The sequence below is a fragment of the Aspergillus puulaauensis genome, chromosome 7 (genome assembly GCF_016861865.1).
Source record: "Aspergillus puulaauensis MK2 DNA, chromosome 7, nearly complete sequence".
NCBI lineage: Eukaryota > Fungi > Ascomycota > Eurotiomycetes > Eurotiales > Aspergillaceae > Aspergillus > Aspergillus puulaauensis.
Genome location: NC_054863.1, coordinates 2,229,890 through 2,253,720, shown reverse-complemented (window position 1 = coordinate 2,253,720; position 23,831 = coordinate 2,229,890). Strand labels below are relative to the sequence as shown.

At 50.4% G+C, this 23,831-nt stretch overlaps 8 protein-coding genes across 8 annotated transcripts; 5 read left to right on the top strand and 3 right to left on the bottom strand.

Moving 5' to 3' along the window:
- Positions 1-1,155: 1,155 nt before the first annotated feature.
- Positions 1,156-3,182, top strand: APUU_70846A (NACHT domain protein; the record flags this gene model as incomplete). Its single annotated transcript, XM_041695764.1, has 5 exons — positions 1,156-1,510; positions 1,588-2,541; positions 2,599-2,701; positions 2,754-3,014; positions 3,068-3,182. 5 exons carry the CDS (start codon positions 1,156-1,158, stop codon positions 3,180-3,182), a joined length of 1,788 nt encoding a protein of 595 aa, XP_041561462.1.
- A 25-nt stretch (positions 3,183-3,207) lies between these two features.
- Positions 3,208-4,869, top strand: APUU_70845A (uncharacterized protein; the record flags this gene model as incomplete). Its single annotated transcript, XM_041695763.1, has 2 exons — positions 3,208-3,490; positions 3,557-4,869. 2 exons carry the CDS (start codon positions 3,208-3,210, stop codon positions 4,867-4,869), a joined length of 1,596 nt encoding a protein of 531 aa, XP_041561461.1.
- A 1,226-nt stretch (positions 4,870-6,095) lies between these two features.
- On the bottom strand, positions 6,096-7,296 carry APUU_70844S (uncharacterized protein; the record flags this gene model as incomplete). Its single annotated transcript, XM_041695762.1, has 5 exons — positions 6,096-6,347; positions 6,407-6,492; positions 6,571-6,605; positions 6,664-7,090; positions 7,146-7,296. 5 exons carry the CDS (start codon positions 7,294-7,296, stop codon positions 6,096-6,098), a joined length of 951 nt encoding a protein of 316 aa, XP_041561460.1.
- Positions 7,297-8,451: 1,155 nt separating this feature from the next.
- Positions 8,452-12,348, top strand: APUU_70843A (uncharacterized protein; the record flags this gene model as incomplete). The annotated part of the gene is made up of 3 exons (XM_041695761.1): positions 8,452-9,652; positions 9,701-12,214; positions 12,290-12,348. 3 exons carry the CDS (start codon positions 8,452-8,454, stop codon positions 12,346-12,348), a joined length of 3,774 nt encoding a protein of 1,257 aa, XP_041561459.1.
- A 90-nt stretch (positions 12,349-12,438) lies between these two features.
- Positions 12,439-13,907, bottom strand: APUU_70842S (uncharacterized protein; the record flags this gene model as incomplete). The annotated part of the gene is made up of 2 exons (XM_041695760.1): positions 12,439-13,662; positions 13,716-13,907. The coding sequence occupies 2 exons, from the start codon at positions 13,905-13,907 to the stop codon at positions 12,439-12,441; spliced, it is 1,416 nt and encodes a 471-aa protein (XP_041561458.1).
- Positions 13,908-14,930: 1,023 nt separating this feature from the next.
- APUU_70841S (uncharacterized protein) lies at positions 14,931-17,651 on the bottom strand (the record flags this gene model as incomplete). Its single annotated transcript, XM_041695759.1, has 3 exons — positions 14,931-15,400; positions 15,457-15,718; positions 15,768-17,651. 3 exons carry the CDS (start codon positions 17,649-17,651, stop codon positions 14,931-14,933), a joined length of 2,616 nt encoding a protein of 871 aa, XP_041561457.1.
- A 2,511-nt stretch (positions 17,652-20,162) lies between these two features.
- On the top strand, positions 20,163-20,714 carry APUU_70840A (uncharacterized protein; the record flags this gene model as incomplete). Its single annotated transcript, XM_041695758.1, has 4 exons — positions 20,163-20,232; positions 20,347-20,443; positions 20,506-20,573; positions 20,650-20,714. 4 exons carry the CDS (start codon positions 20,163-20,165, stop codon positions 20,712-20,714), a joined length of 300 nt encoding a protein of 99 aa, XP_041561456.1.
- Positions 20,715-22,620: 1,906 nt separating this feature from the next.
- APUU_70839A (uncharacterized protein) lies at positions 22,621-23,794 on the top strand (the record flags this gene model as incomplete). The annotated part of the gene is made up of 3 exons (XM_041695756.1): positions 22,621-22,846; positions 22,925-23,332; positions 23,394-23,794. The coding sequence occupies 3 exons, from the start codon at positions 22,621-22,623 to the stop codon at positions 23,792-23,794; spliced, it is 1,035 nt and encodes a 344-aa protein (XP_041561455.1).
- Between the last annotated feature and the right edge of the window lie 37 nt (positions 23,795-23,831).

Genomic DNA, 23,831 nt, shown 5'->3' with positions numbered 1-23,831 from the left:
GTTATGCAAAAATCGTTCTAATCGATCCCCATACGCCTTGGAGAGAGGAGCAAAGATCCCAACATCTAATGGCTGCAGGGAATGCGTGGAATGAGGCGGAAAGGTAATAGTAAGGATCTTATTACTATCACAGAAGTCTAAAAACTTCATTGTGACATGAGATCCATGGCCATCAAGGATTAGAAGCCGCCAACGCCTTCTAGCTTTCTCCTTGGTCTCGCGATCAAATACATCTCGAAGCCAGGCGTATCCTAGATCATTGTTGGTCCATCCAGATGGCGAGGATGCAAAAAAACACTGGTGTGAGTTCTCTTCAAAGCCCTGCAGCCAGCTATCTTGAAGCTTTCCAGATACCGTTTGATATATAAGACCAGGAGAAAGAGAGGTCTTATCTGCACAGATACAGGCAATTGTTGTGATCCACTCTCTATTACCATCCTGAACCCGCTGTCGAATACCCTCACGCTCGTAGGTGCGCCTAGAAAAGACTCTCTTGCCTTTAGGAAGAATTCCTATAAGAAACCCTTTTTCGTCCATATTGTAAATATCCTCTTGCTGAATATCATATTCCCGTATTTTCCGCTCAAGCGCATCAAAGTATAAAGAGTAATATAATGCAGAATCAGCCCGCTTGCGTGAGGCATCCATGGCAGTTGTATAGCGGTTGACAAGCTCGTCCTCATGTCGCTTTACAAAGCGCGAAACCCAGTTCTTTCCAGGCGGTTTTCCAGCAATTTCCTCCGCAAAATTAGCAATCATCTGGTGGGATGGAAATAGGCCGGATCTCGTCAATCTATTAATATAATTTAAAAGGTCTTTTGTCTGTTGGTTGTTGAGAAATCGTTGGTTGGCATACTGCTCTTCTTTCGAGCGTTGAACCCCGCGATGATGCCTAGAAAGCGTTGATCGGTTTAAACCATACTTATTTGCAACTTTAGTATGGTTAATCGATTCGCTAGGATCCAGAGAATCTAAATATGCCAGCGCCGCATCCATTGAAGTCATATTGAATGAGTTATGAGGTGCTGAAGTCTACAGGAAAATGTCGGTGTATAAGAGAAATCGGGCGCCAGGTGGGTCCGGGCGCCAGATGATTAAGCACGGTATAAGCAGATACTAGCGACCACCACAATCGATGAGGTATGCAAAACGACAATGAAACTTCAAGAGGAAGCCGCTGGGAAGAGTCGGCACCTCGTGAAAATCAGGCCTTTTCTGGATCGTCTTTCGATGTACTCGAACGTAATTGGGACCTTTGTGCAAGCTAAGCCAGAGATCCTGGCGTTGATATGGGGTCCTCTCCAGCTCCTCTTGCAATGGTCAAGTCAAATGACGAGCGCCTTGGATAAGGTCGTGCTTATCCTGGTCGAAGTAGGGCACGCCTTGCCACACGTTGAGCTGATGAGTGGAACTTTCGGGGCGAGTGATACCGTCAAGGCCTTGATGGCGTTGTTCTACGAGGATATTTTGGATTTTTACCGCGTCAACTTTGACTTCTTTCGCAAGCCGCGTAGGTACACCCGTCAAGTCGGTCGCAGATGCGCAAAAACCTGAAAAAGAGCTGGGCGCTAACTGCGAGAATCAAAGGCTGGCAGCAAATGCTTGATGCTTTGTGGGACAGCCACCTGCTGAAACTCAACGTCGTGGTAGCCAACCTCAAGCAACACTCAGCCCTCCTGAGAGATGAGGTGACGCTGCTCGACATCCAAGAAGCTCACGAGAACCGTATTCGTTCTCTTGCCCACTTTGAGGAAACGAATATCTTTCAGCAGAGTCAGAAGTTCTTCAGTCTGCGTGACCGCATCTCCGTTAATATGTACGATGACCGGCTCGACTGGATTCGCAACAGGTCTGTTCCGGGGTGCGAAGAATGGCTGTTGGTCGATACATACTTCTGTGAGTGGCAGGGGGGTGTGAACGACGCTAACAATAAACCTACCGTATGGCTCTGGCTACATGGCATCCCGGGGTCGGGGAAGACGTACCTTTGCGGCGCGGCGATTGATCACCTTCGGCAAACCCTAAAAAAGCAAACCCTGTTTGTCTTCCTCAGCTGTGCAAACAATGCCAATCAGACAGCCCTCTCGGTATTGCAGTCGTTTGTTTTCCAAGCAGCAGAGGACGACATCGACCTCCAGGCAGTATTGAATGACGCCACAGAACGCGAATTGCGCGGAAACACGGGGTATGTCTTGGACCTGTTCAAGACGTGGCTTCTGGGAGCTGGGCCTACATTGTGTGTTATGGATGGCCTCGACGAAATGGACCGCGATGAGAGACAGATTCTATTGCAGCGGTTGGACGAGCTCACAAAGGCATGTAGTGAACTACGTCTTCTGATCTGTAGTCAATCCGAAGCGGACATATCCAGAGTACTTGAGCGGAAGGCGGCAGGCATCCAGGTAAATAAGAGGAATTCTGGCAGTATCCAGGCCTACATCAATACTAGGTCCGATAACTGGATAAGCAATCGGAGATTTGACTCCAAGCTTGGTCTCGAGCTGCGTGAGCTTCTATCCCCGTTATCAGCCAAGGCAGATGGTGAGTGCTAGTCCCAATCTGCATTTTGCACAGGACGAACTTACATCTCCATTTTAGGCATGTTTCTTTTTGCACGAATCATTCTCGACAGTGTGGATGAGATCAGCATAGATGAAATTCGACGTGAACTCAAAGCGATGCCGAACGATTTGAATGAAGCGTGGGTCTTGGTTCGATCTTCCAAGTCGACAAGTAGCCTAACTATGGACCAGGTATCAGCGCATCTTCGATAGAATCAATGGAATGAGTTCCCGCCGCCGAGAAAAGAGCAGAAAAGTCCTGGGCTGGATTGGCTGCGCCCCCATACCCATGACCATATTCGAAATGGAACAGGCTCTATTGATTGACACGGATCCCGAGCGCACCGCGTGGATATCGACAGGCATTGCCACGCAGGATTTTATCTCATTATGTGGTCCTCTTATTGAGATTGTTGATGGCAAACTGCAGTTTGTTCACTTCACTGTCCGAGAGTAAGCCTGCGTCCACTGTGTGACGGGAATCTGGCCACTAATATCCACATCAGTTACATCTTCGGTCGCCAAATCCCCAACCATATTAACGAGGGGGGGAGCGACGCGAGATTTGGCAGCAGCATTTCTAGCTTACCTTGCATCGGATTTACTAGATCCAGACCTTGAGGATGACCAAATCCTGGGTGATATCATGTGCGGTGGTTACCGACTCCTTCAGTATGCACACTTCTATCTTCCTACATTACTCCAACGTTTGAATAGCATTTGCCCAGATTCCTATCTCGTTGGGGGGCTTTTGGACCACTTGACGCAGCGATATAGGAATCATGAATTCCAGGCCACGATGGATGATCGGGACCCGCCGTACGCGAATAGCATCTACAAGAAACGCTATCCAACGGCATATGAGACCGTCCGTCAGACTTTCAGATTCCATCTTGCCGAGAAGCGTTGGGGGTGGAACAGAAACAACAGTAAGTGCCAGACCCCTTCGCAAAAAAAAAAAAAGCAAAGGTACAATTGTAGCTTACGGCGGGCAGGCGAAGCTTGGGTCAACTTTGATCCCCTGATCACCTCGAAAATGCTCGTCCGTTTGCAGAGCCATTACGAGGACCTGGTAGCAGATGATGACTTCAGTCATGGAATGCAAATACACTACGGCCCTTGCCTGTTTAAATGCACATACCTGTTCTGCACGTACAGCCGCCGCGGATTTACGACGAGACAGGAGCGAGACACCCATGTAGCAAACCACGAGCGGCCCTTCAAATGCCCAGTACCGAACTGCATTTATTATACTCTTGGGTTCAACGTGCAGAGACGATGCAACGAGCATCTAGCTCAATTCCATACTCAAAAGTTCAGTGCAGACGACCTATCCAACCTGAAACCAGAGGATGCCCAGCCTCTCCTGTTTACGCTCACGGTAGAAGGCGACGCGGAAAACGTACAACGCCTGATGTCGTCACCTGGTGGGCAAAAGCTATCCCCGGAAGTCGTTGCTGCTGCGAGGCTTATTGCAGCTGAACAGGGCTCACTAGCCATAACACAACTGCTAGCCCCGCTCGGCGAGACAGAGCTTTCACGGCGGGTCGTACGGGCGGCAGTGAGAAGCGAGAGTATTGAGTGTGCCGAATGGGCTATTGCGAAGGCAGACTCAACCGATGCTACAGAGCTGATGAAGGTGGTCCTCAACGTGAAATCCGAGAGGATCTATAGAAAGTGGGAAGAATACATCCTGAGCAGGCTAGAAGAATCTCCACAAGTTCAACCAGAGCCGACCAGCGCAGAGCCATATTCTTCACGCCGTTATAAACACCACAACTCCTTAATTGACAATGTATTCAAACAACCGGTATTCAGTGACATCAAGGGTAGTGTTTTGAAGGAAACCAGATTGCAACATACCCTGGAGGAGCTCAGAGCATACATGAAACCACATATACTAGGAGCCATCCTGGTGAGGATAGCAAAGTCAAGCTGTACATTGTCTCTGGCGAAGCAGATACTGTCGTATGGGGCACCAGTCGACTACCCACGGGTCAACACTCGTCCTGTGTCACCTCGTAAAGGAACAGGAATCACGGCGCTGCATGCAGCAGCGAAGAAGAACACCAAGGATGCCGCCTTGCTCATCCAGCTCCTCGTAATGAATGGCGCGATAGAAGATATGGCGCGTGTTAGAGAGGAGCCAGGTGCAAAGGGGCTCCCACAATTTATCGGCGTCAGCTTCAATGATCTTATCCAGCTCAGGTTGCAATACCAGCAAACACCCCGTGAACCGTCCTCACCAGGTGTTACAGATACCGAGCTAAAGATTGTTGCGGAAAAGATTGATTTGACAACCTCATAGCTGCCGCATAGATGGAGGAAGATAAACGAAACCTCAATTCACCACTGGTGAATACAGGTGGAAATACAATTGTAATTAGCATCCATAGCGGTTATTCTGAGCGCTCCTCTCACATGTTCTCGCATTCCAGTTGAATAAGAATAAAAAGGAGATCAGCTATGCTATTTCGCGGATGACAACCATGCTCGGTATATTGTTAATAGCATATTTCTAGTACAACACTTCCATATTGAGAGACGAGAAAAGGCCTATTTCTCCACGAAGCCGGGTCACTCCAGTGCGTTGCATCTGAGAATGCAAGATATTCCGTCTGGTATCCAGGTCAACATTACTGCAGGTGTGAAGGTAGTATATATAGCATTATACTTATAGCTTACCCCAGGAACTTACCGCTAGATAACCCCCCTAGAATTACAACAGCATTGTAATTACATTTGAGACTGTGGTGAACCCAATATTTACCATTCGCATCTTCATTTATAATCCCGTCGGAGGCACTTAATGATGATAACATCCAGCAGATGTATAGCACGGAGGAGCTGCAGGTGATGGGGGATCGGTCGCCGTTGTTCAAGTATATGCTTTGATTCAGTCATGCGAATATGGTCGTTGGTAGTCTGGCACGGTGAATCAACTAGAGCTGCATTTGCTTGTTTAGTGCATATGACATAGTTCCCCCTGAGCCGCTCCTTAGAAAACGCAGAGTAAAACACAATTAATGAGATTGACGACGCTTTCCAAAGTACTCCCATCCCAACATTGCTTCTTTCCGAATCCATTTCACCGTTGATTACCCGGGCCTAAACGAGTCCAGCCGGCAGGGAGTATGGAGGAATTTCCTGGAGAACGTGGCAAAAATGTCCGAGCTGTCCGGGTTTACAGAAGAGGACCTGCGGCACTCGCAGCACAGGCTTAATGGTCGTCAGGTTCGTCAGCGTATACATACATCCCAGAAGTGGTGAAAACCACGGTGTCTAGCGTGGAGCAGATTAACACTGTTGTTTCCTGCGCGGTATCGCTGGCCCGGAAGCAGAACAAAGATATTAACATTGAGGACGTTGAGAGGCTTGTAGAGATTATAGCAACTTAGGAGGTCTCCATCGAAGCTAGATTGCGGACTGCACTGCATATAATATAGAACACATTCAAACCCCAGAACAAGGTTCAACAAACTCCAAGGTACAAGGAGAGGCCCCTCTTTACTAAGACTCATAGGCACATCTGCCCTACGCTTTTTGGCCAAAGTAGTCGTCGGGATCCTCGTCCCAGCTTGTTTTGCAGCCAGCACCATCCGACTTGGGAAAGCAGTATCGTTTGCGGCCATTCGCCTCAAGCCAGGTGGCATATTTATCATCACCGTCACTCACCAGCTCGATGTCAAACTTGAAAATCTGATAATTTAAGTCGTGTTTGATGTCCTTGTTGTCGGTCCAGCTGTCATTTACCGGCCACTGATCGTAGAACTTGTTGTACCAATTCTGTGGTGAAGGGCATCAGCATGATATATATATATAGGGCCAAGGGTCGAATCACTCACAATGACTTGGCCATAAACTGAACTCTGGAAGTCTTGTTCGGTATTCAGTTTTCCGCCTTGTGGGCACTTGGCACGCCCTGGTGCACCTAAATAAAAGCAAGCTTGATGAGTACTGCTGCTCGAGATATGTTATGTACGACAATACGTCGCGGAAGGAAACCCACAGTAAGAATTTGCTCCTTGGCCCCCTTCGATCCATCTACACAGACATCGTCAGGAACCATGTCCAGTACTTTGGGCTGGAAGAAGGTGCATACGATGCTGCCGGCCATTCATCACACGTGAGTTTAGCCCCAACTTTGCTCCATTGCTCGATCGGTTTGCCATCATCGTCATGCGTGATTCTAGTGAGTTGGGCGAGCTGAGTATTGTCCGGACTCTCGTCCCCATGCTTCCCTTTCCACATCTTGATCTCTTTTTTCTTGAGGTTCGATTTCCCCTTATCCGTGAACCAGAATTCGCTTGGCTGGTTGCTCTCGGGGCATGTATGGGTTGTGTCCCAGGTGTTCGGGCAGGGAAAGGCTCGACGTGCGTTCTTGCGGACCTTAACCCAGTCAGCGTCGTAGTGCATCGTCGCTGTTGAGCCGTCGCCGAGCTTGCTCCGGGCGTTGTTGCAGAGGGCTGGGACAATGGCACAATTGAAGACGATCTTGGGGCGTGCATTCCTGGTTTGAAGATCATTCACTGCGGCTGGATGTCAGTAGCTAGGCTTGGATGCGAATTCAATGAAAGTACGTACCTCTGTGGGTGAGTGTGGGACTGTCGTCACTTATCTTTGTTTTCCAGACCTCAACGCCATCTTCCATTTCTGTCGTCTGCGGACCAGTATATATAGCAGCAGAGACCAGAAGGGCCAGCCAGGCGCAGGAAAACAGCTGTAGGAGCTTCATTGTTGAAGGTTTCTAGAAACCGGGGAGCTGGCCTGTATACTTGGCCTAGGGAGTTGGAAGAGAGACTATATAAATAGGACACCCTTTTTTTACTATCACTGTTATTTCACTCTCCTGAGAAATACTACCACCACTCTCGCATCGCCCGCTCTTGGCTCAAGCTAACATGCGCCCCTATCCTGAGACAATATCAGGGTAATCAGGACGATAGCTGAACTATCTTCAAACCCCCCACCACACTCCAACAAATAACAGGACAGTGGCATCTCCCATTGGCGAAGCGGAATTTCGGGATATCACCAACCCGTGAAAATAAGCAGCCAAGCGCACTTGATCGCGCAATGTCTCTCACCCATCCCGCCTGCATCTGCTGCGGACGAATGCCGATTCAGGAACCAAGCTGCGCCTAGCCCGTGGCGGAGCTGTCTTGGCGATACGGGATCTCGGACCCTAATCTGCAGCGGATCCAATCATATATGCATACGGCCCGGAGTGGAACCCTGACAAAATGTACGGAGTACAAAAGGAGATGCATTGCGCGCGGCTGCGCGGCTGTGTGGGGGCGGGTAGTTGGTTCTCTTTCCGGCCGTGGACGCCTGAAAAGCGGCCCCAACTGCAAGCCACCGCGGGAGCTGCGCGAGTTCGAGATATTGGGTTAATGGAAAATGCAAGGGACCGACTTGTCCTGCCCCCCTGGTCAGGCGCCCCATTTGCTAGGGTTGGTTGGTTGGGGGCCGGATTGTACCCACGGGATGAAGGAGCGGTGGATATATCCTTAGGGGAGTAGGGCAGGCCTGCTAGGTTTTGATATGCCTATAATAACATCGACGGAGAGCTAGACCTCTGGATGTGAGAAGAATAAACCATTTCTGGATTTTCTCTTTTTTGTTTCTCTGTTGAAGTCATTGAATTCCCCCCATATGCGCTATGCGCTCCATCAGACTTCTAAGCGCCCTCTCCTGGGCGCTGGCGCTCACCTTCACGGTGGCACCACTCCAACCTGTCGCCGCCGAGCAGGAGCTCCCTAGCCTGCGCATCATGCCACTCGGAGACTCAATCACAAAAGGCAACGGCTCGCCGGACCAAAACGGGTACCGGGAGAAGCTGCGACAGCAGTTGGTAGCCCAGCAGCGAGAGACGAACTCCACAACCGATATGATAGGAAGTCTGTCGAACGGCGACATGTCGGACCCCAACCACGAGGGCCACAGCGGCAAGATGCTGGCTGATATCAGGGAGTATCTTGAGTTGTCTCTGCCCGTGAAGCCGAATATCGTGCTTGTGCATGCGGGCACGAATAATATGGACTTGGAGGTGGATTTGGACAAGGCGGATTCCCTCATTGAGGCGATTATTGATCGCACGTTCGAGGGGGCGCCCGGCGTTACTGTTCTTGTGGCGCCAGTGATCTGGGCAAATGACCCTCGGATGCAGGCGAATACGGATGCCTTTAATGCGAAGCTGGCCGCCATCATTAAGCGGAAGCAAGGCGGTGGCCAGCAGATTCTGTCTGTGCCGATTGAGATTACGGCCGGTGATCTATCCGATAAGAAGCATCCTAATGGGGATGGGTATACTAAAATGGCGAACGCTTGGTATAAGGCTATCATCGATGCTCACGAGCGTGGGTGGATCCGGGACCCGGCCAAAGTTGATGCCAATGACCTCCCAGGGATGGGGCTAGGATACGGAGACGCAGGTGATGACACTTCTCAGGTCAATTGCGGAGACAAGATTTGGGAGAGAAAAGGGCAAGTCTTTGACGGGTATCGCGTCTGGGATGATGAGGGAACCATATTTCCCGCCGTCGAAGGTGCCTCCCGGGATAAGGTCATTCTCGCAGACCTTAACAATGATGGGCACACCGATTACATCCTGGCGTATGATGGCGGCGCTGTTAAGGCCTGGATGAACACCGGGGAAGAGAACAACCCCTGGGTGAACCTGGGAGAAGTCAACCCGGACTGGAAAGAAGTGACGGGGGATATGATCCGCATGGCAGACGTCGACAACGATGGCAAGGCGGATCTGATCATCCTGTACTCCGACGGTGCTGCTAAGGTCTGGAGGAACGTGGACAATGGCCGCAAGTTCGAGTCTCTCGATCCTGAATGGGCATCAGGGTTGAGTGAGCCTCGGGAGAAGATTCACTTCAAGGACATGGACGGAGATGGTTATGCCGATTATGTGATTCTCTACGAAGGAGGCTCCGTTGACTGGGCACGCAACACTCACAACAATGGCAAGGATAAGGGCAAGCGGAACTGGGAGAAAGCCGTTACAATCGCACCGGGGCCAGCTGGTGTACCGAATAACCGAGCCCAGCTGTACGACTTGGACGGGGATGGATTCACTGGTAAGTTCAGGGCAATGGATCCGCAAGACCTGGCTAACCGTATCTCAGACTATGTCGTCGTCTACGAAGGAGGATCCGTCGACGCATGGCGAAATACCGGAAGCCTCAATGAAGACGGCCGCAATTGGGACAGCCTAGGCACCATCGCCCCTGGCGTCAAGGGGGTTACAGGTGACATGATTCGATTCGCAGACATGGACGGAGACGGCAACGCAGACTTTCTCGCCATCGCTGACGATGGGAGTATCCGCAAGTGGAAGAACCAGGGCATCGTTGGGGCGAAGGATTCAAGCCTGCGGTTTGCTGATCTCGACGGCGACGGCTTGGACGACATCGTCTCTGTGGACGGTAAAGGCCGCGCCCGCGCATGGCTGAACAAAGGAGGAGACGGCAAATGGAGTGATGTTGGCGAGATTGCTCCCGGTCTGGACGAAGATCTGTCCTCGTCCAGGATCGAGTTTGCCGACGTCAACGGTGACGGGCTTGATGATTTCCTGGTTATCTACGGCGGGGGCGCAGTCAAAGCGTACCTCAACAATGGCAACATTCCTAACCCGGGGTCGGGCCGGACCTGGCAGACCGGCATCGTCATTTCGGAAGGTGTGGGCGAGCCAGGCCGTACGGTGCAGTTTGCAGACCTGGATGGAGACGGGTATGCAGACTTCTTGGTTGTGTTTGACGGTGGTGCAGTTGATGCCTGGCTCAATCAACAAAACATTCCACCTGCAGATGGAGGGCGCATTTGGGGAGAAAGAACTACGGTAGCAACTGGAGTTGGTGAGCCGGGCAGCAAGGTGCGCTTTGCAGATCTCACTGGCGATAAAAAGGCCGAGTATATCGTTCAGTACGATGGTGGCTCTGCTAAGGCGTATCTGAACACGGGCAACATCCCAGATGCCGGCAAGCCTAGAAATTTCGATAATCTGGGCACCGTCGCCACCGGTGTTGACCCGCAAGGCCCGGTAGTGTATGCCGACATTAATGGAGATGGCAAGGCCGACTATCTTGTTGTATTTGAGAATGGCAAGATCCATTCCTATGTCAACAGCTGCAGCTGGAAGCCTGGAGAGGGTGATGGAGATGGTGGTGATGGTGATGGTGGAGATAGTGGTGATGGTGACGGTGATGGTGATGGCGATGGAGATGGAGATGGCGATGGAGATGGAGATGATGGTGACGATGTCCTGATTGACCCATCCATCTGGAAGGACGACAACCCCCACGTCGCCTGCGAGCCACCCTGCAACTTCGTTCTCCCCCCGACAGTCCTTCCCAGCCCAACAACAATCACATTGCCCCCCTACACCACAGACCTCGAGGTTGTCTGGACTGACGACAGTGGTATAATCCACGAAATGACCCAAAAAACTACACTGACACTCCCGCCCATAACCACCCAGACAATCTCATTCTGGCCACATTCATACCCAATAAGCTCCGGCTCCGAGTTCACCTTCAGTCCTACCCCACTGATCCTACCCCCTCCCTTGACTATCACGAACGATCCCAATCCGTTGTCCGAATCGGGTGTCACTCATTCACCGGTTACTCGTACCGTCTCGCCGTATCCTTATCCCACGGAAGAACCGGGGGATGATAACGACGACGACAACGACAATGACGACAATGACGACGATGACGATGACGATGACGATGATGATGATGATGATGATGGTGATGATAACGAGCTGTTCGGTGGCCCGTTCCCGGGTATAACTGGGGTTGATGGGCCTCCGGGCCCTATATGCAAGTCGGGATGTGGATCACCATGTAAGGGAGGTTCGTGTGGTGGTCTAGATGGGCCTTGTACGCCGGGGCTTACTTGTCCACCTGGAAGTGATCACGATGATCCTTCAGATGAAGGCGACGACGACGATGATGATGATGACGACGATGACGATGAAGACGGTGATGTTTGTGAGCTTGATCCCTCTGATGAGGACCCAGGTGATCCTACGCCTCGACCTCCGCCTGATGATGACGGTGGTGATGACGATGGAGGCGATGATGGAGGTGACGATGGAGGTGATGACGGTGGTGATGACGATGGAGGCGATGATGGAGGTGATGATGGAGGTGATGATGGAGGTGATGATGGAGGTGATGATGGAGGTGATGATGGAGGTGATGATGGAGGTGATGATGGAGGTGATGATGGAGGTGATGATGGAGGTGATGATGGAGGTGATGATGGAGGTGATGATGGAGGTGATGATGGAGGTGATGATGGAGGTGATGATGGAGGCGACGACGACGAAAGTGACCCCGACACAGGGGACTATAAGTGTGTCGAGGTTGAAATCAAGACGAACCAACAAGACACGGAGGATACCGAAACCGGAATCCTGAAAGTGGATGGGGAAACAAAGTGCGATGACGAGAGAGACCGGGACAAGGACAACAAGGGCGAGTATTTTAGCTGCGACGATGGCTTTTGGCTGTCGTTTAAACGGGTCGACGATCAGGAAGGGTATGTGGATGTGTGGTACACGGTGCCGGGGATGGAAGAGAAGAAGATCCAAGCGTCTGGAAGCAGCTCGACTTCAGTTTGTGGGCCTGGTGGTGAGTTTTCGTTATTTCCTCTGATTATTGGTATAGGGATGTCGAAGCTAACATGTACTTTTCTACTGCGAACAGGAACAATGACAGAGTATTGCACAACGTCGGAGTATTCCTGGTATACTGGGGACTGTTGATGGCGAACAGCACAGATGGTCTGGTTCATTTACTGACATGACAAGATGCAAATAAATTGACATTATGTACCAAAGGCAGCTATTAACCAACTATTCAAAAGCATCCCTATAGTAGACTGCAGGAATAGGGTCATCCGAGGACTGAAATAAGCACTCCTCGTCATACCAGATATTCGATTCAAGATTGGTAAACAAGGCACCGTAATGGGTGAACCCATCCCATGCAGCCTCATAAATCCCATCTGCAAATCGAACGCTGAAATACTTTCGGAGCATGTACTCGGCAAAATAAAACTGAGGCGGCGGGGGTCGTTTGTCTCCTCCATAGTAGTTTGGGATCCCACCCACCTCCCACACTTTGGTGAGAAAGGCGTCCATGTACTGGAATCCGAAATAGTTGCTCTCTTTGGATTTGGCTGTCTTGGCTTCAAGGCCTGGGAGGACTAGACTCCCGGACACGGTCGTTCTGTCCCGGACGGAAATCTTTATTGGGACGAAAGATCCAAAGAAAATTGCAAAGGTGGAGGGACTGTCGCCTGGGACTTCCTCGCATTGAGCGTCTTGGGTTCTCGGATCCCAAATAAACTTCCGTGGCTCCTCCTCCACGATAGCGATGAAGTGAAGAATCTGATGGAAGAGGTTTTCTGCATGGTCGGGGTCGAGCGACTCAGGATTCCGGATATCCACATATCGTCCAAAGTTCTTGAAAAGAGATTCGTCTCTCCTCAATCTTGCAGATGCCACCATCTCCAATGGCTCGAATGGCTCGCGTTTCCTGCTTTCCTCTACGAAGATATCTTCAAGAGGGTGAAAAGCTGCCTCGCACTTGTGATAGTCCTTGATACTGTACAACGGAATCTCGGAGAGATAGCTCTGCTCACTTTCAGAGAACCAGCCCTCTATCACGTAGTCGGGGTCTTCGTTCCCTTGCATAAGCTCAAGAAACGCGGCCAGGAAGCCTCTTGGTCGGGCCCCAGAGACAACGGGGGCATTATATGCGCGGCAAAGTATGGCCCCCGCAGCCAGATTTCGGTATATCGCCCGGTGGCACTCCTCGCGCCAGACCTTCCACTTAACGCGGGCGCATTCGTCGTGCTTGGTTTCGAGCTCGTCCGGCATAGAAACGAATCTGTCTTGGTCGTAGGATAGAATTTCCTTCTCCAGGTAGTTTACGGCACGGTGCAAGGTCTGAACCTCTTTCAGTTCCTCGAGCGAAGGCTTGTTGGCGTCGCCACTCAGCTCCGAGACCGTGAATGGATCTGGCGGCAGCTCTCCCTGGAGCAGGGCGTCTGTGGCAATCCGTGTTGCACGCACCTGGGAAGTGGTAAGCTTAATGCAATCCAACGGATGATATGGTAAAACCGCACTGCTATAAGAGCATCGCTGAAACCAGGTATTTCGGCTTGGGCAACGGGCCAGAGAATTGAGCGTTGATTCAAGATCCAGACTGAGCGGGTTCGTTTGCATGTTGAGATGAGGCAGTGTATTTGGTGGAAGGAGTCGCAGTTCTGGAGAGCCAGAGCAATGATCTCCTGCGGCAGGGCATCCAGTGAATTCATTGAGAGATTTTGCAGTTTGATTTCATCGTCCGGTTCCTGGATCAGAAAAGGCCAAGGGGACGGACGGGTGAGGGGCGATGGATGCTGGACGATGGATGCTGGACGCCCAACACGAGAGGGAGAGGACTCGCTTACTGTGACGTTTACCGATATAATAACGGCGCGCCAAGATACCGTGTTGCAGGCTTCTGATGATCTCGTCTGATCCACATCAGGTAGGGTACTGCTGGAAGCAGGCCGTATCCCCAAATGAAAGAAACGATTGAAGGAAGAAAGGACAATTATTTACTCTAAAGTCATATTGTCCATGTGAGAAAGTACAGGTATCAGGGGCGTCACGAACCGGCTGCTGTTTCAGGCTAGCCTATTACCGCTTACGGCATATGTTTAGTTGGCTCGTCGCATTCCCAATGCAGGAACAACCTCGATCTTTAGACTTTGCCAGGTTCAGTCATTTCAGTTCTCTGGTTATTGATTTGCTCAGCCTTCTCAGGGCTGACAGAATGCAAGATACTCTGCCTGGTATCCAGATCAGCTATATTGCAGGTGTGAAGGTAACATATAGCATTATGCTTGTACCCCACTAAAATTACAACAGCATTGTAATTACATTTGAGTCTGGTTAACCCAGCATCTTCATTTATAATCCCGTCCCGTCGGAGGCACTTAACGATGGTAACGTCTATTTACACTCCTTTACTGCAAGCCGATCACCGCGGGCATAATCTGCGACCCGGAGTTCCTGTGTGTTCAGTACTTCAGTCTCATGGCCAGTTAAACGGAGTGACGGATATATATACCTCAGGTGAGTAGTTGCAAAATAGTGTTGCGCAGGAAATGTGCTGGTAATGATAATATATATCGCGCATGCTGGATGTCCAGGTATCCTTTTCTACGTGTGGTCTCCTGTTTGGCAGACCAAAACATGTCAGTCTCGTTCTGTGCATATAGGGGTCAGCCGATTAAGCATGCAACACGCATAAAGCAAGGAATGGCTCCAAGAAGCGCGAGAGAAGTAGAGGCTCACCAGGATATGTTTTTCGTGCTTGGGGGAAAGGGACTTTTAGACTGACCAGGGCTTGTCTCGGTTCCCTTGGGGAGATTAACCCTGACCTTCTGACCATTGGCGAGAGAACTAGAGGGCGCAGGAGCAGGGGCAGCAGAGCCAAACCGTCCCCCAAAGGAGCTAGGGCTCCCACCTGTACCGGTACTCGCCTGAGCACCAAATTCGGTTTTATTGCTCGCTAGAGAACCGAACATGCTGGTGCCCCGGCCGCTTCCTGTAGTACCTGGCAGAGAACCAGATGGTTTAGCGCTACCAAAGCCGCTAAAGCCACCGCCAGTATTAGAGTCGGACCCATTTGTACTTGCGGAAGGGCTAAAGAAACCCAAGCCTTTTGGAAAAGCGCCGTCTCCGCTGCCAGCTGGTGTATTACCAGATATCGACGTTGGCTGTAGTGTCTGGTTTGTGCTAGGCTTGGGCTTGATCGTATCTACATGTATTGGCCTTAGTACCGTCATAGTGTTATAAGCTACGAGAGAGGTATACCGAATATGGACTTGTTTCTATCAGGGAGAGTCAAGGGACGATAGGCGTTGAAGGTTCGCAAACCAGCCTGTAGCCTTTTGAGCTCTTTACCCAGACGCTCGCGCTCCTCACTGACGTAGGAAGGCTCGGCGGCCAGTTCCTGAATCTGCTTATCGTCCATATCGTTGATGACCTGGCTGGTGATCATTCGCTGCAGAGGCTGGACAAGGCAGTTTTCAATGGCGAGGGTTGCCACGTTGTTGACAAATGTGATTATAGCCACCTAATATGTTATCAGCATCCTGGATGTAGTCTGGAACCCGCAGTCTTACATCGTAGTAGGCTTGCATTTGGTCGACAATGTCCGCAGCGGCAAACTCGTCGTGTGATTTCTCCATGTCCGCAATGCTACGTTCAATGGCCACCATCGAAAATGAGGTAGCCGATTCATCTGTGGATGATAGCTTTGACTTCAAGGATTCCACTAAGCGATCACTCCGGGCCTTCTGGATCTGCGTCAAGAAGGCGGTTCCCAGAGGAAGTGGATGGCCAGACCTGTTATACGAAGTAAGTTCATCAAGCTTGCCCAGCAATTCCTCTCTTATCTTCTCCAATTCAGCTTCCAGCACGGAGCCGGCGAGCAGAGAGCAAGTGTGCTCGTCCGCCAGATGCCGTAGAAGCTCATAGACGAAGTATCTCGCGGCGTCCCAAGTCTTAAGCAGGTGGTTCCGAGCGACGTCCTCCCACGGCCTTGACTGATCGCGAAACAATCTCCCAACCAGCAGCTGATTAGCGACGCCCGGAAGCTCAACCCCACGATTCCGGCGAACAAGCTGGGCACACTCGTCTTCCAGTCTCTCGCGCTGGATGTAGTCCGGGGTCCAGCCGGCCATGTACGGGTTTCCGGCAGAAGGCAGACGCGGAGTAGGGAAAAGCTGCTTCGATTCAACAATAATGCGTCGGCTGCTCCGAATGGTCATCGCCTCTGCAAAGAAGTCGTTCAAACGCCGTATCGTGGCCCGGAGTAGTCGATTGTCATCATGCGAGCTCTTCGTCTCGCCCACTCCGCCAAAGAAATCATCCGCATACATCCCGCTCAACGCTTGCATCATGACACGCTCAAACGCGCTGCTTATGCTCAGTAGATACCCCCGTTGCTGCGGGAGGGTCGATCGAGAGGGTCCGAGTCTTGATAGTGTCTGTTCTCGCTCAGCGATCTTCGTTCTGATGTCGGATATCAAATCCGGGAGGTTGCGCTGGACATGCTTCAGGAGAATACTGCTAAGGCGACGGCGCAGACTGTCCACACCAACGAATTCCCGTGAGACGGTGGACCACCTGCCGTTGTTGAAGAATTCCTTCTCTTGCTGGTCACGATCATTGTCTGATGCGTCTCTCGTCTCGAATGATCGATTCCGTAACGCATGCCATTCCAGCTGCAGGTGCGTCTTCTCGTTTCGCAGGAGCGACAAGCACGAATCTTCCTCTTCTGAGCCGGCCTTGAGGATATCAGGCTTGGTAATGATCCCGAGTGTTCGCTCACGCCCACGATCGTATTTCTCGCTGATATTCAAAACTTCCTGCAGATGGTAGTCTAATTTGGCACTGATCACCGCGAGGATGATGCTCCGGGTGTTCATCATGTACTTCGCCGTCAGATTACGGGTGATCGCAATCCCTTCGTTCCCCTGCTGCTGGCTGGTCGAGTAATACAACCCGGGCAAGTCAACAAGGGTCAGCTCTGGCTTATCCGGCCCCGAGATCTCGACTTTCAGGATATCATCACTGAATCCAGAGTTCTCGGCGTCGGCCTCGGTAATCCCCATATGCTCCTTCGCAGCTTCAATCAGATCCGGGAGATCATTTCCATCGGAGTAGTCCTCATGCGCGAAGCTGCGAATGTATTTTACTCGCTCTTGATTGAACAAGCACGACGATCCCGGTTCGATTGAGATCTTGATTTTAGACACCGCTCTGCGGCGCAGGATAAATTCGGTCGCGAAGCGCGTGCAGATGTTGCTTTTCGCTGGGAATCGCACCCGTGATATGGCTTCGAGAACTGAACTCTTGCCGCTGGACTGGTTGCCGCAGACAATGAGCTGGGGCAGTTCCACGAGCCCGCCGACCCCGATGGTGCGCAGCTCGTCGATGACATCCAGCAGCTTGGATTGCTCGTGTTGCAATTGGCGCAGAGCTTCGTCTTCGCTTGGAGGCATACTTCCAAAAGATAGGTGTAGAAGCGGTGGAGGTTTTAGCAGCACAGAAGACCAAGGCCGCCTTTAATTTATGAAACTGAAGGGAGAGTAAAGGTTCACTGCCCCTGAGTCCCCTCGTCTTCCAATGATCTGAAGGTCCGGTCTGGCGGCGCAGTCACCTTGCATTAGCCTCGTGGAGCTGTCTTCGGTTTTACAGGGATTACGGCCAAGCAAATGCTCATGTAGCCGAGAGCGTAAAATGAAAGCTAAAGGAAGGAGGTCTCGCGAGGCTAGTACCTAGGCTGATATCTATTCAGAATCGACTTGGTCACATCCAGTCGAAAAGTGTGTGCTGGTGATGAAGCTGGTTTTGCTGGTGTTTCATCGTGTGTTTAAATTCACACCCCTAGAGGTAGAAAACACGCCCCTTCTAGACCGCCTACCTAGATAGAGGATTTGTTGTTTTATTTTATAAAGTTAAGTATAACAACCCCTATGTCCCGTCCCATATAAATCCCCATACAAACGACCATCAGCTTAGTGTGACTAAACTTAACATCACAAATGTGTTTTCTACCTTTAGGGGTGTGAATTTAAACGCACCCATCGAGTTTACCGACCAATTTGAAATCTGTGATTGAGCAGAAATACTGCTCCCACCGGGACGGGCCGAGACAGCCGATAGTCTGAGTAAACTACTTGAAAAGTAAAACATACAACAGCTATGGTTTGTATATGGTACTTATGATTCCGACTGTGATGCTGGCTGGACTATAACCTTAGGCATAAGGCACTCCGCCCTAACAGAGTCTGATAATTAAATGAAATACTTGCCAGAATGTTCGTCCGCACAGCTCGGTCTCGTTCTTCCATGATCACCAGCCACTTCCGGCGCCCGGTATCATCTTTCCACCCTCAAGCGATGGCGAGAGGCAAAACTTCCACACCAGCAGAAAAAAACATCTCTTCAGTTGTTACCAGTGTCCATACGGATCAGGCCTATTCCCGTGAGTAGCTACAAAAGTCAATCTCTTGGCCTTGTAAATAAACGAGCTTAGCTAACCTTATATTCCGTCTATTCCGGTGTTTGCACACTACGTAAATATCCCTCTCTACTATTCTAGGTAGGCATCTATACTCAGCTAACAAAACGGCTACCCGTGGCATCTCATTTCAGTCCCAAGCCATAAAGCCCGGGCCAGGAACTAGCCATAGCTATCTCTCGGGCCAAATCCCCGCCGACGCGAGCCCTAATCACGGGATCTGTGGCTGACAAAACAACAGCGATTATCAAGAACACAGAGACAATTCTGAAGGAGGCGGGGGCTGGGTTGGATGGGGTTGTTAAGATCGTTGTTTGTATTCCTAGCCCGGATGTTCTCTTGTCGTTATTTCAGTTGGCTGATTAACATTGCTACTTGCTTCTGAAGGCAGGTGTAGCCCAAGGCGCCCGCGTCATGCCAGAGTTTGCAAAAGTGTAGATCACCAGATCCATGCATGCGCGTCGTTGGGACCTGACTTCTCTGGTATTCCCGCCTCCACCGTGTGGACTGCTTCTGCCGAGTCCGTCGCTGTCCAGTTCGAAATGGGTTGGTGGAACTAACTGCAGAATCTGAAGTCAACGCAACACGTCTGCTGCTCCAGTAGTGACCTTCCCAACTTCAGTCCCTTATAGAATGAAGACAGTTGTTGCTATTCATACCAAGTTTAACTGGGGGATACTGTTCGAGCAGGTCAGAGATGTGCTCTTTCCTGCGAGGGCACCGAGGAGGATTACGCCGCCTGCTTTCTCGGAGTTTGGCAGCGTGGAGACGGTTTTGAGCGTCCACTCGAGGCAGTTCATTTCAGGAACAAAAACCAAGCGGTCAACCTAGTAATCCAAGTGATTATGGCTAACGTCCTCCGTGGATTACTCTCCGCATGGAGATACTCCACCAGGGCACTGAGCCTTGATTCCCAGTGGGGGCGGAACACAGAGTAATCCCAAAATCTCTCTCTTTTTGTATTGACACCCAGCGAGGTTTATACGTTATATGGAAGCTACGTTGGTACTACCAGGGAATCAGGTTATTCAGCGCTTCAACAGCTGGATTACGAATACTGGAGAAGTTGAGAGAACTACTCCGAATTACACTTGAGATCCATGTAGGAATATAAAGAGCACTTGCTGCCTCAACGTCGCTGAAGGATCGGAGGATGAAGGGTGAATAATTCGACATTCGGAGCTGAGCGACCTCACGGGGCTGAATGTCCGCTAACTACTTAACTATACACAGGTATTACCATGGCCCCTGGCACACAGTACAGTGTTTATTGATCTTCCATAATCCAAATTGGCCCCAACGGCCAAGGCCACTGTGGATTTGGCTTACGGTAGATCTACTCTAGGGTTACTAGCATAATCTTAAAGTCATAGCTAGTAAGCCATTATTGTCATTATTTAAAGGGTATGGAATCCCCTTGCTATATCCTATTTCTTATTCTCCTGGTATTCTATTTTATCATATCCTTCAATCCCCAACTCTTGCCAAGATGGTCTCTATCAAGTCTGCTCTTATAGCTCTTGCGATGTCCACCACCGCGCTGGCTGGCGTGAGTTATGGTAAGGATTACGATGAACTCACCGGTATCAAGATACTAGCGGCACCCAAGGACCAGCTCCAGTAGTGTATCGATAAATTTCACGCCCGGGGCACGGAGCTTTGTACCATCCCAGGGGGACAGCTAAATAAGGGGTTCGTCCAAATTGGCACAGCCGAGATCGTGGGCGTGCGCAATGGCGGTATGTCTGAAGAAGATTCAAGCTCATGGTGGTATGTTAGGCCTATTACAGTATACTTAATTAGATATGATTACTGATACCTCTACTATTTAGCGGGCATATTGCGGACGCTGCGCAGGAAATTCTTGACCAGTGTGGCGAGGGTAAAGATACTGCTGATGGTAAGTTTGAATTATCCATGCTTCTGTGTCTATACAAGCGGGATAAAGGTACTAATATAATTACCTATTCTTGTAGGCTCTAACGAAGCTTATGGAAATGGCGACATTAGTGTTAGTCTTAACTATGCGGACGAAAAGTAAAGTGTTAGGAGAGGCTGCTGGGACTTCCAAGAGCGAGTATAGCTTATTCAAATATGTTTATCTGGTCAGAGATGCAATCAAGCTAGGTTTTTTGGCCGGCTATTAGACCCCTAATAATAGCGTACTGTTCTATACACGACGAGCACTTGCGCAATATCCTGAAGTATAGTTAACAAAAGGGATATTAGATGTACAAATTTACTGAAATTTCTATATCTGAGGCAGGTGCTTCCCAAGACTAGAAAGGACCAAGCTGTCCTTGACGGGGGAAGTGAAAAGAGAGTGTCTAATAGGAGGCCAGCAGGTACTTTATCATGCCTACGTCTTTCCGGAGTTTCTTGTCGATGGCTCGCACCACAGTGGTGTGGAAGTGACTGGCGGGTGTTTAACCTGGCGGCCGTGTATATCAGGCGAGGCAGGCCCGCCAAAGAGAAGAACATGCGGCGTCCAACGGATCCTCTTCTCATGATCCGCAATTTGGTGCACAGTGGTTCCCTTAATCTTGGTGATAATGGCTCAGCTTCGCCAACATATAGCAGCTGCCGCAGTTAAGATTGGGGTGGGGTAACTCAGGAACCGCGGCGGGCAGTGCCTCCACCAGGCGATCCCAGTGCTGGCGGTGTGTTTGTTGAACTTGGGGAGATTCCGACAGAATGTCTTCCAGAATTGGATTATTCCAAATAGCACCATGTCGATGATTCAAGTAGTGCTAGTCACCTTGTACTGTCTGGGACTGGTGGTCTACATGGCCTGTCCAGCAACGGCTGCACACTATTCCTGGCGAGTCCGCATCCAAAACTACCTGACCGCGGAGATTTCGGCCATGGCTAGCGATGCTCTAATTACCGGTGCTCTGCAGATCCTCCAGCTCCTCGTGACAGACAGTACGGAGTATTACATATCTTGGCAGTAGTCCAAGTCGTCAAGACGCATGCAGTGGACCTGGACTTGCCATCGTGCAACTGGATATAGTTACCACTCCATAGAGACATGCATCCATGATCAACCAGAGAGTGAATACACCTACCATCAAGCTCAGCATCCCTGTCCAGGTACTAGGCCGTGATTGCCGTACCAGACTGCTGTGTATACGTCGGCTAATCGCTGCTCCAGTGCTCAACGGTTCCCCCACCTCCGGCCAAGTTGCCCTCTCATTGAATGAAGCCTCACCTGGCCCCCGACCTGAACCCCCGGCGCGCATCTAGTCCGTTAGGACGTGGCCCCCGTGCGCCCTCCGAACGGACCGACTGGAGAAATAACGTCTGTTATCTGTATTGGAGTCTTCCTATCGGCTTCATATTGTTGTGCGCCGCTATCTGCGGACGCTGCGTAAGTGTGCCTGAGGCGTACTGCGGCTGCTTGGCAGCTATTATATGATATATAAATATTCATTATATTACTGGTTCTTAGCTAGGAGAACCAGTAATTACTTCTACTAAATATAGACCTATCTTCCACTAACTATATATCATTTCTCTATAATCCTTCAGAGCCGCCATATTAGTATTGCGGCCTCACCCCCTGTGTTAGACAAGCTGGTGACTTAGATCTACACTAACAGTAGTATTATACAACCCCGAAAAAGTGGATGACGTCAAATAAATGCCACCAAACTCTCAATAAGATATAGTTGGTGAATGTTAAGGTGGTTCGATCCCAATTCATCATGCCACTCCCAGGCCAGCTCGGCAGCAGTGAGGGAAAGTCTATGGCGATAGTAGAGCTGGCGCGCTCTTAGGCTTCTATTACAACTCAAATTCTGCAGAATCGTCCGGTACTGCGTCATGGTTCATAATCAGACAAGTCAGCCGTTATATATCTCCATCCATGCGGTAGCTTAATAGGTCGAAACACAGACCAAGATACCACCCACACCCCGCGATAGCATCTTCCCAACTGAAGAATAATGGACATCACGCAGGAAGGAAATATAGAGGATCTAGACGAGGCAGACCAGCTCCCCGTCAAGGACCCCAGAAACGACGCCAACCCGATATGTTATATCTGCAGCGCCGACATGACCGAATTCGACGGCAGAACGAAGCTCATGACGGGAATATATTACGCTGAGTCTGTACATCCCCACAGTTGGAATCCGGAGGGTGGTGGGTGGTGTCGCTTTTATCGCATGAGTATGCCCGCCCTATTCCCTTCCCTTCATTCCGGTTGACTCTGTTCAACCTTGATATGATCCTAATGCAGATCGACAGTCCTCTTCCACCCACGGAAACGTATATGTCGCCTGTCTGGCGTATCATATTTCAGCAATAAGGACCTTGGCTTTCATACGCGCCAGGCGCCGTGGGACGAGGATGACCTGATCATAAGATCCGAAAGCAATCCAGACATGCATGAAGAGCTCCTAGTAACGGCACTGCAGCATGAGGCGCAGGACCACTCTGCCCCGGATAGGCTGACATGTTTTATGATGCATGCTCGATGCTGGCAAGTACTTCGCAGGCACAAGGCTTGGACATTATCTGGGGGCGACATCAAGATCATACTAAAGGCGCTACGTCGCCAGAGTGCCCGGGACTGGAACGATTCACTATACAGTGCTGACGAGTTTATGGCCTTACTTCCGGAGAAAAGCCTCCAGATTCTTTACAAGGACATGGGTAATTGAATTCGCCACATTGTTTGGGGTCCTGTAAACAAGAATGCTAATTATTGGCCTAGACCCTTTTTATTGTCCTCGTGCACAGGAGATTATCCGACAAGCTCGGCGCAGGACAAAACGAAGGTTTCAAGTTATACGATACGACCAAAAGAAGACGTACTTGGATCGTCTTCCACCAGAAATCTTACGGCTGACCACAGATCTGCTCCCTTCCGCGGACGTTGCAGCAGTCCAGAAGGCAATAGGATCTTACTTGGGCGATGGGTATTGGCGCTCGAGAATCCCAGATCTTTTCCACGAAGCTCAAGATTTATCTAGTGAGACCTTGGACTGGGAGTATCTATGCTTTGAGCTGGAGCGGCTCGAATGTGAGCGGAACATGCAATTAGCTGGTCGGCGATACGTTCGTCAACATTTGGATGTGATTGCTCGCTTTGTCTCTGATATAATACATGCCTAATAATTGAATTGTGGAGATTGACCATGGTCGCTGGTTG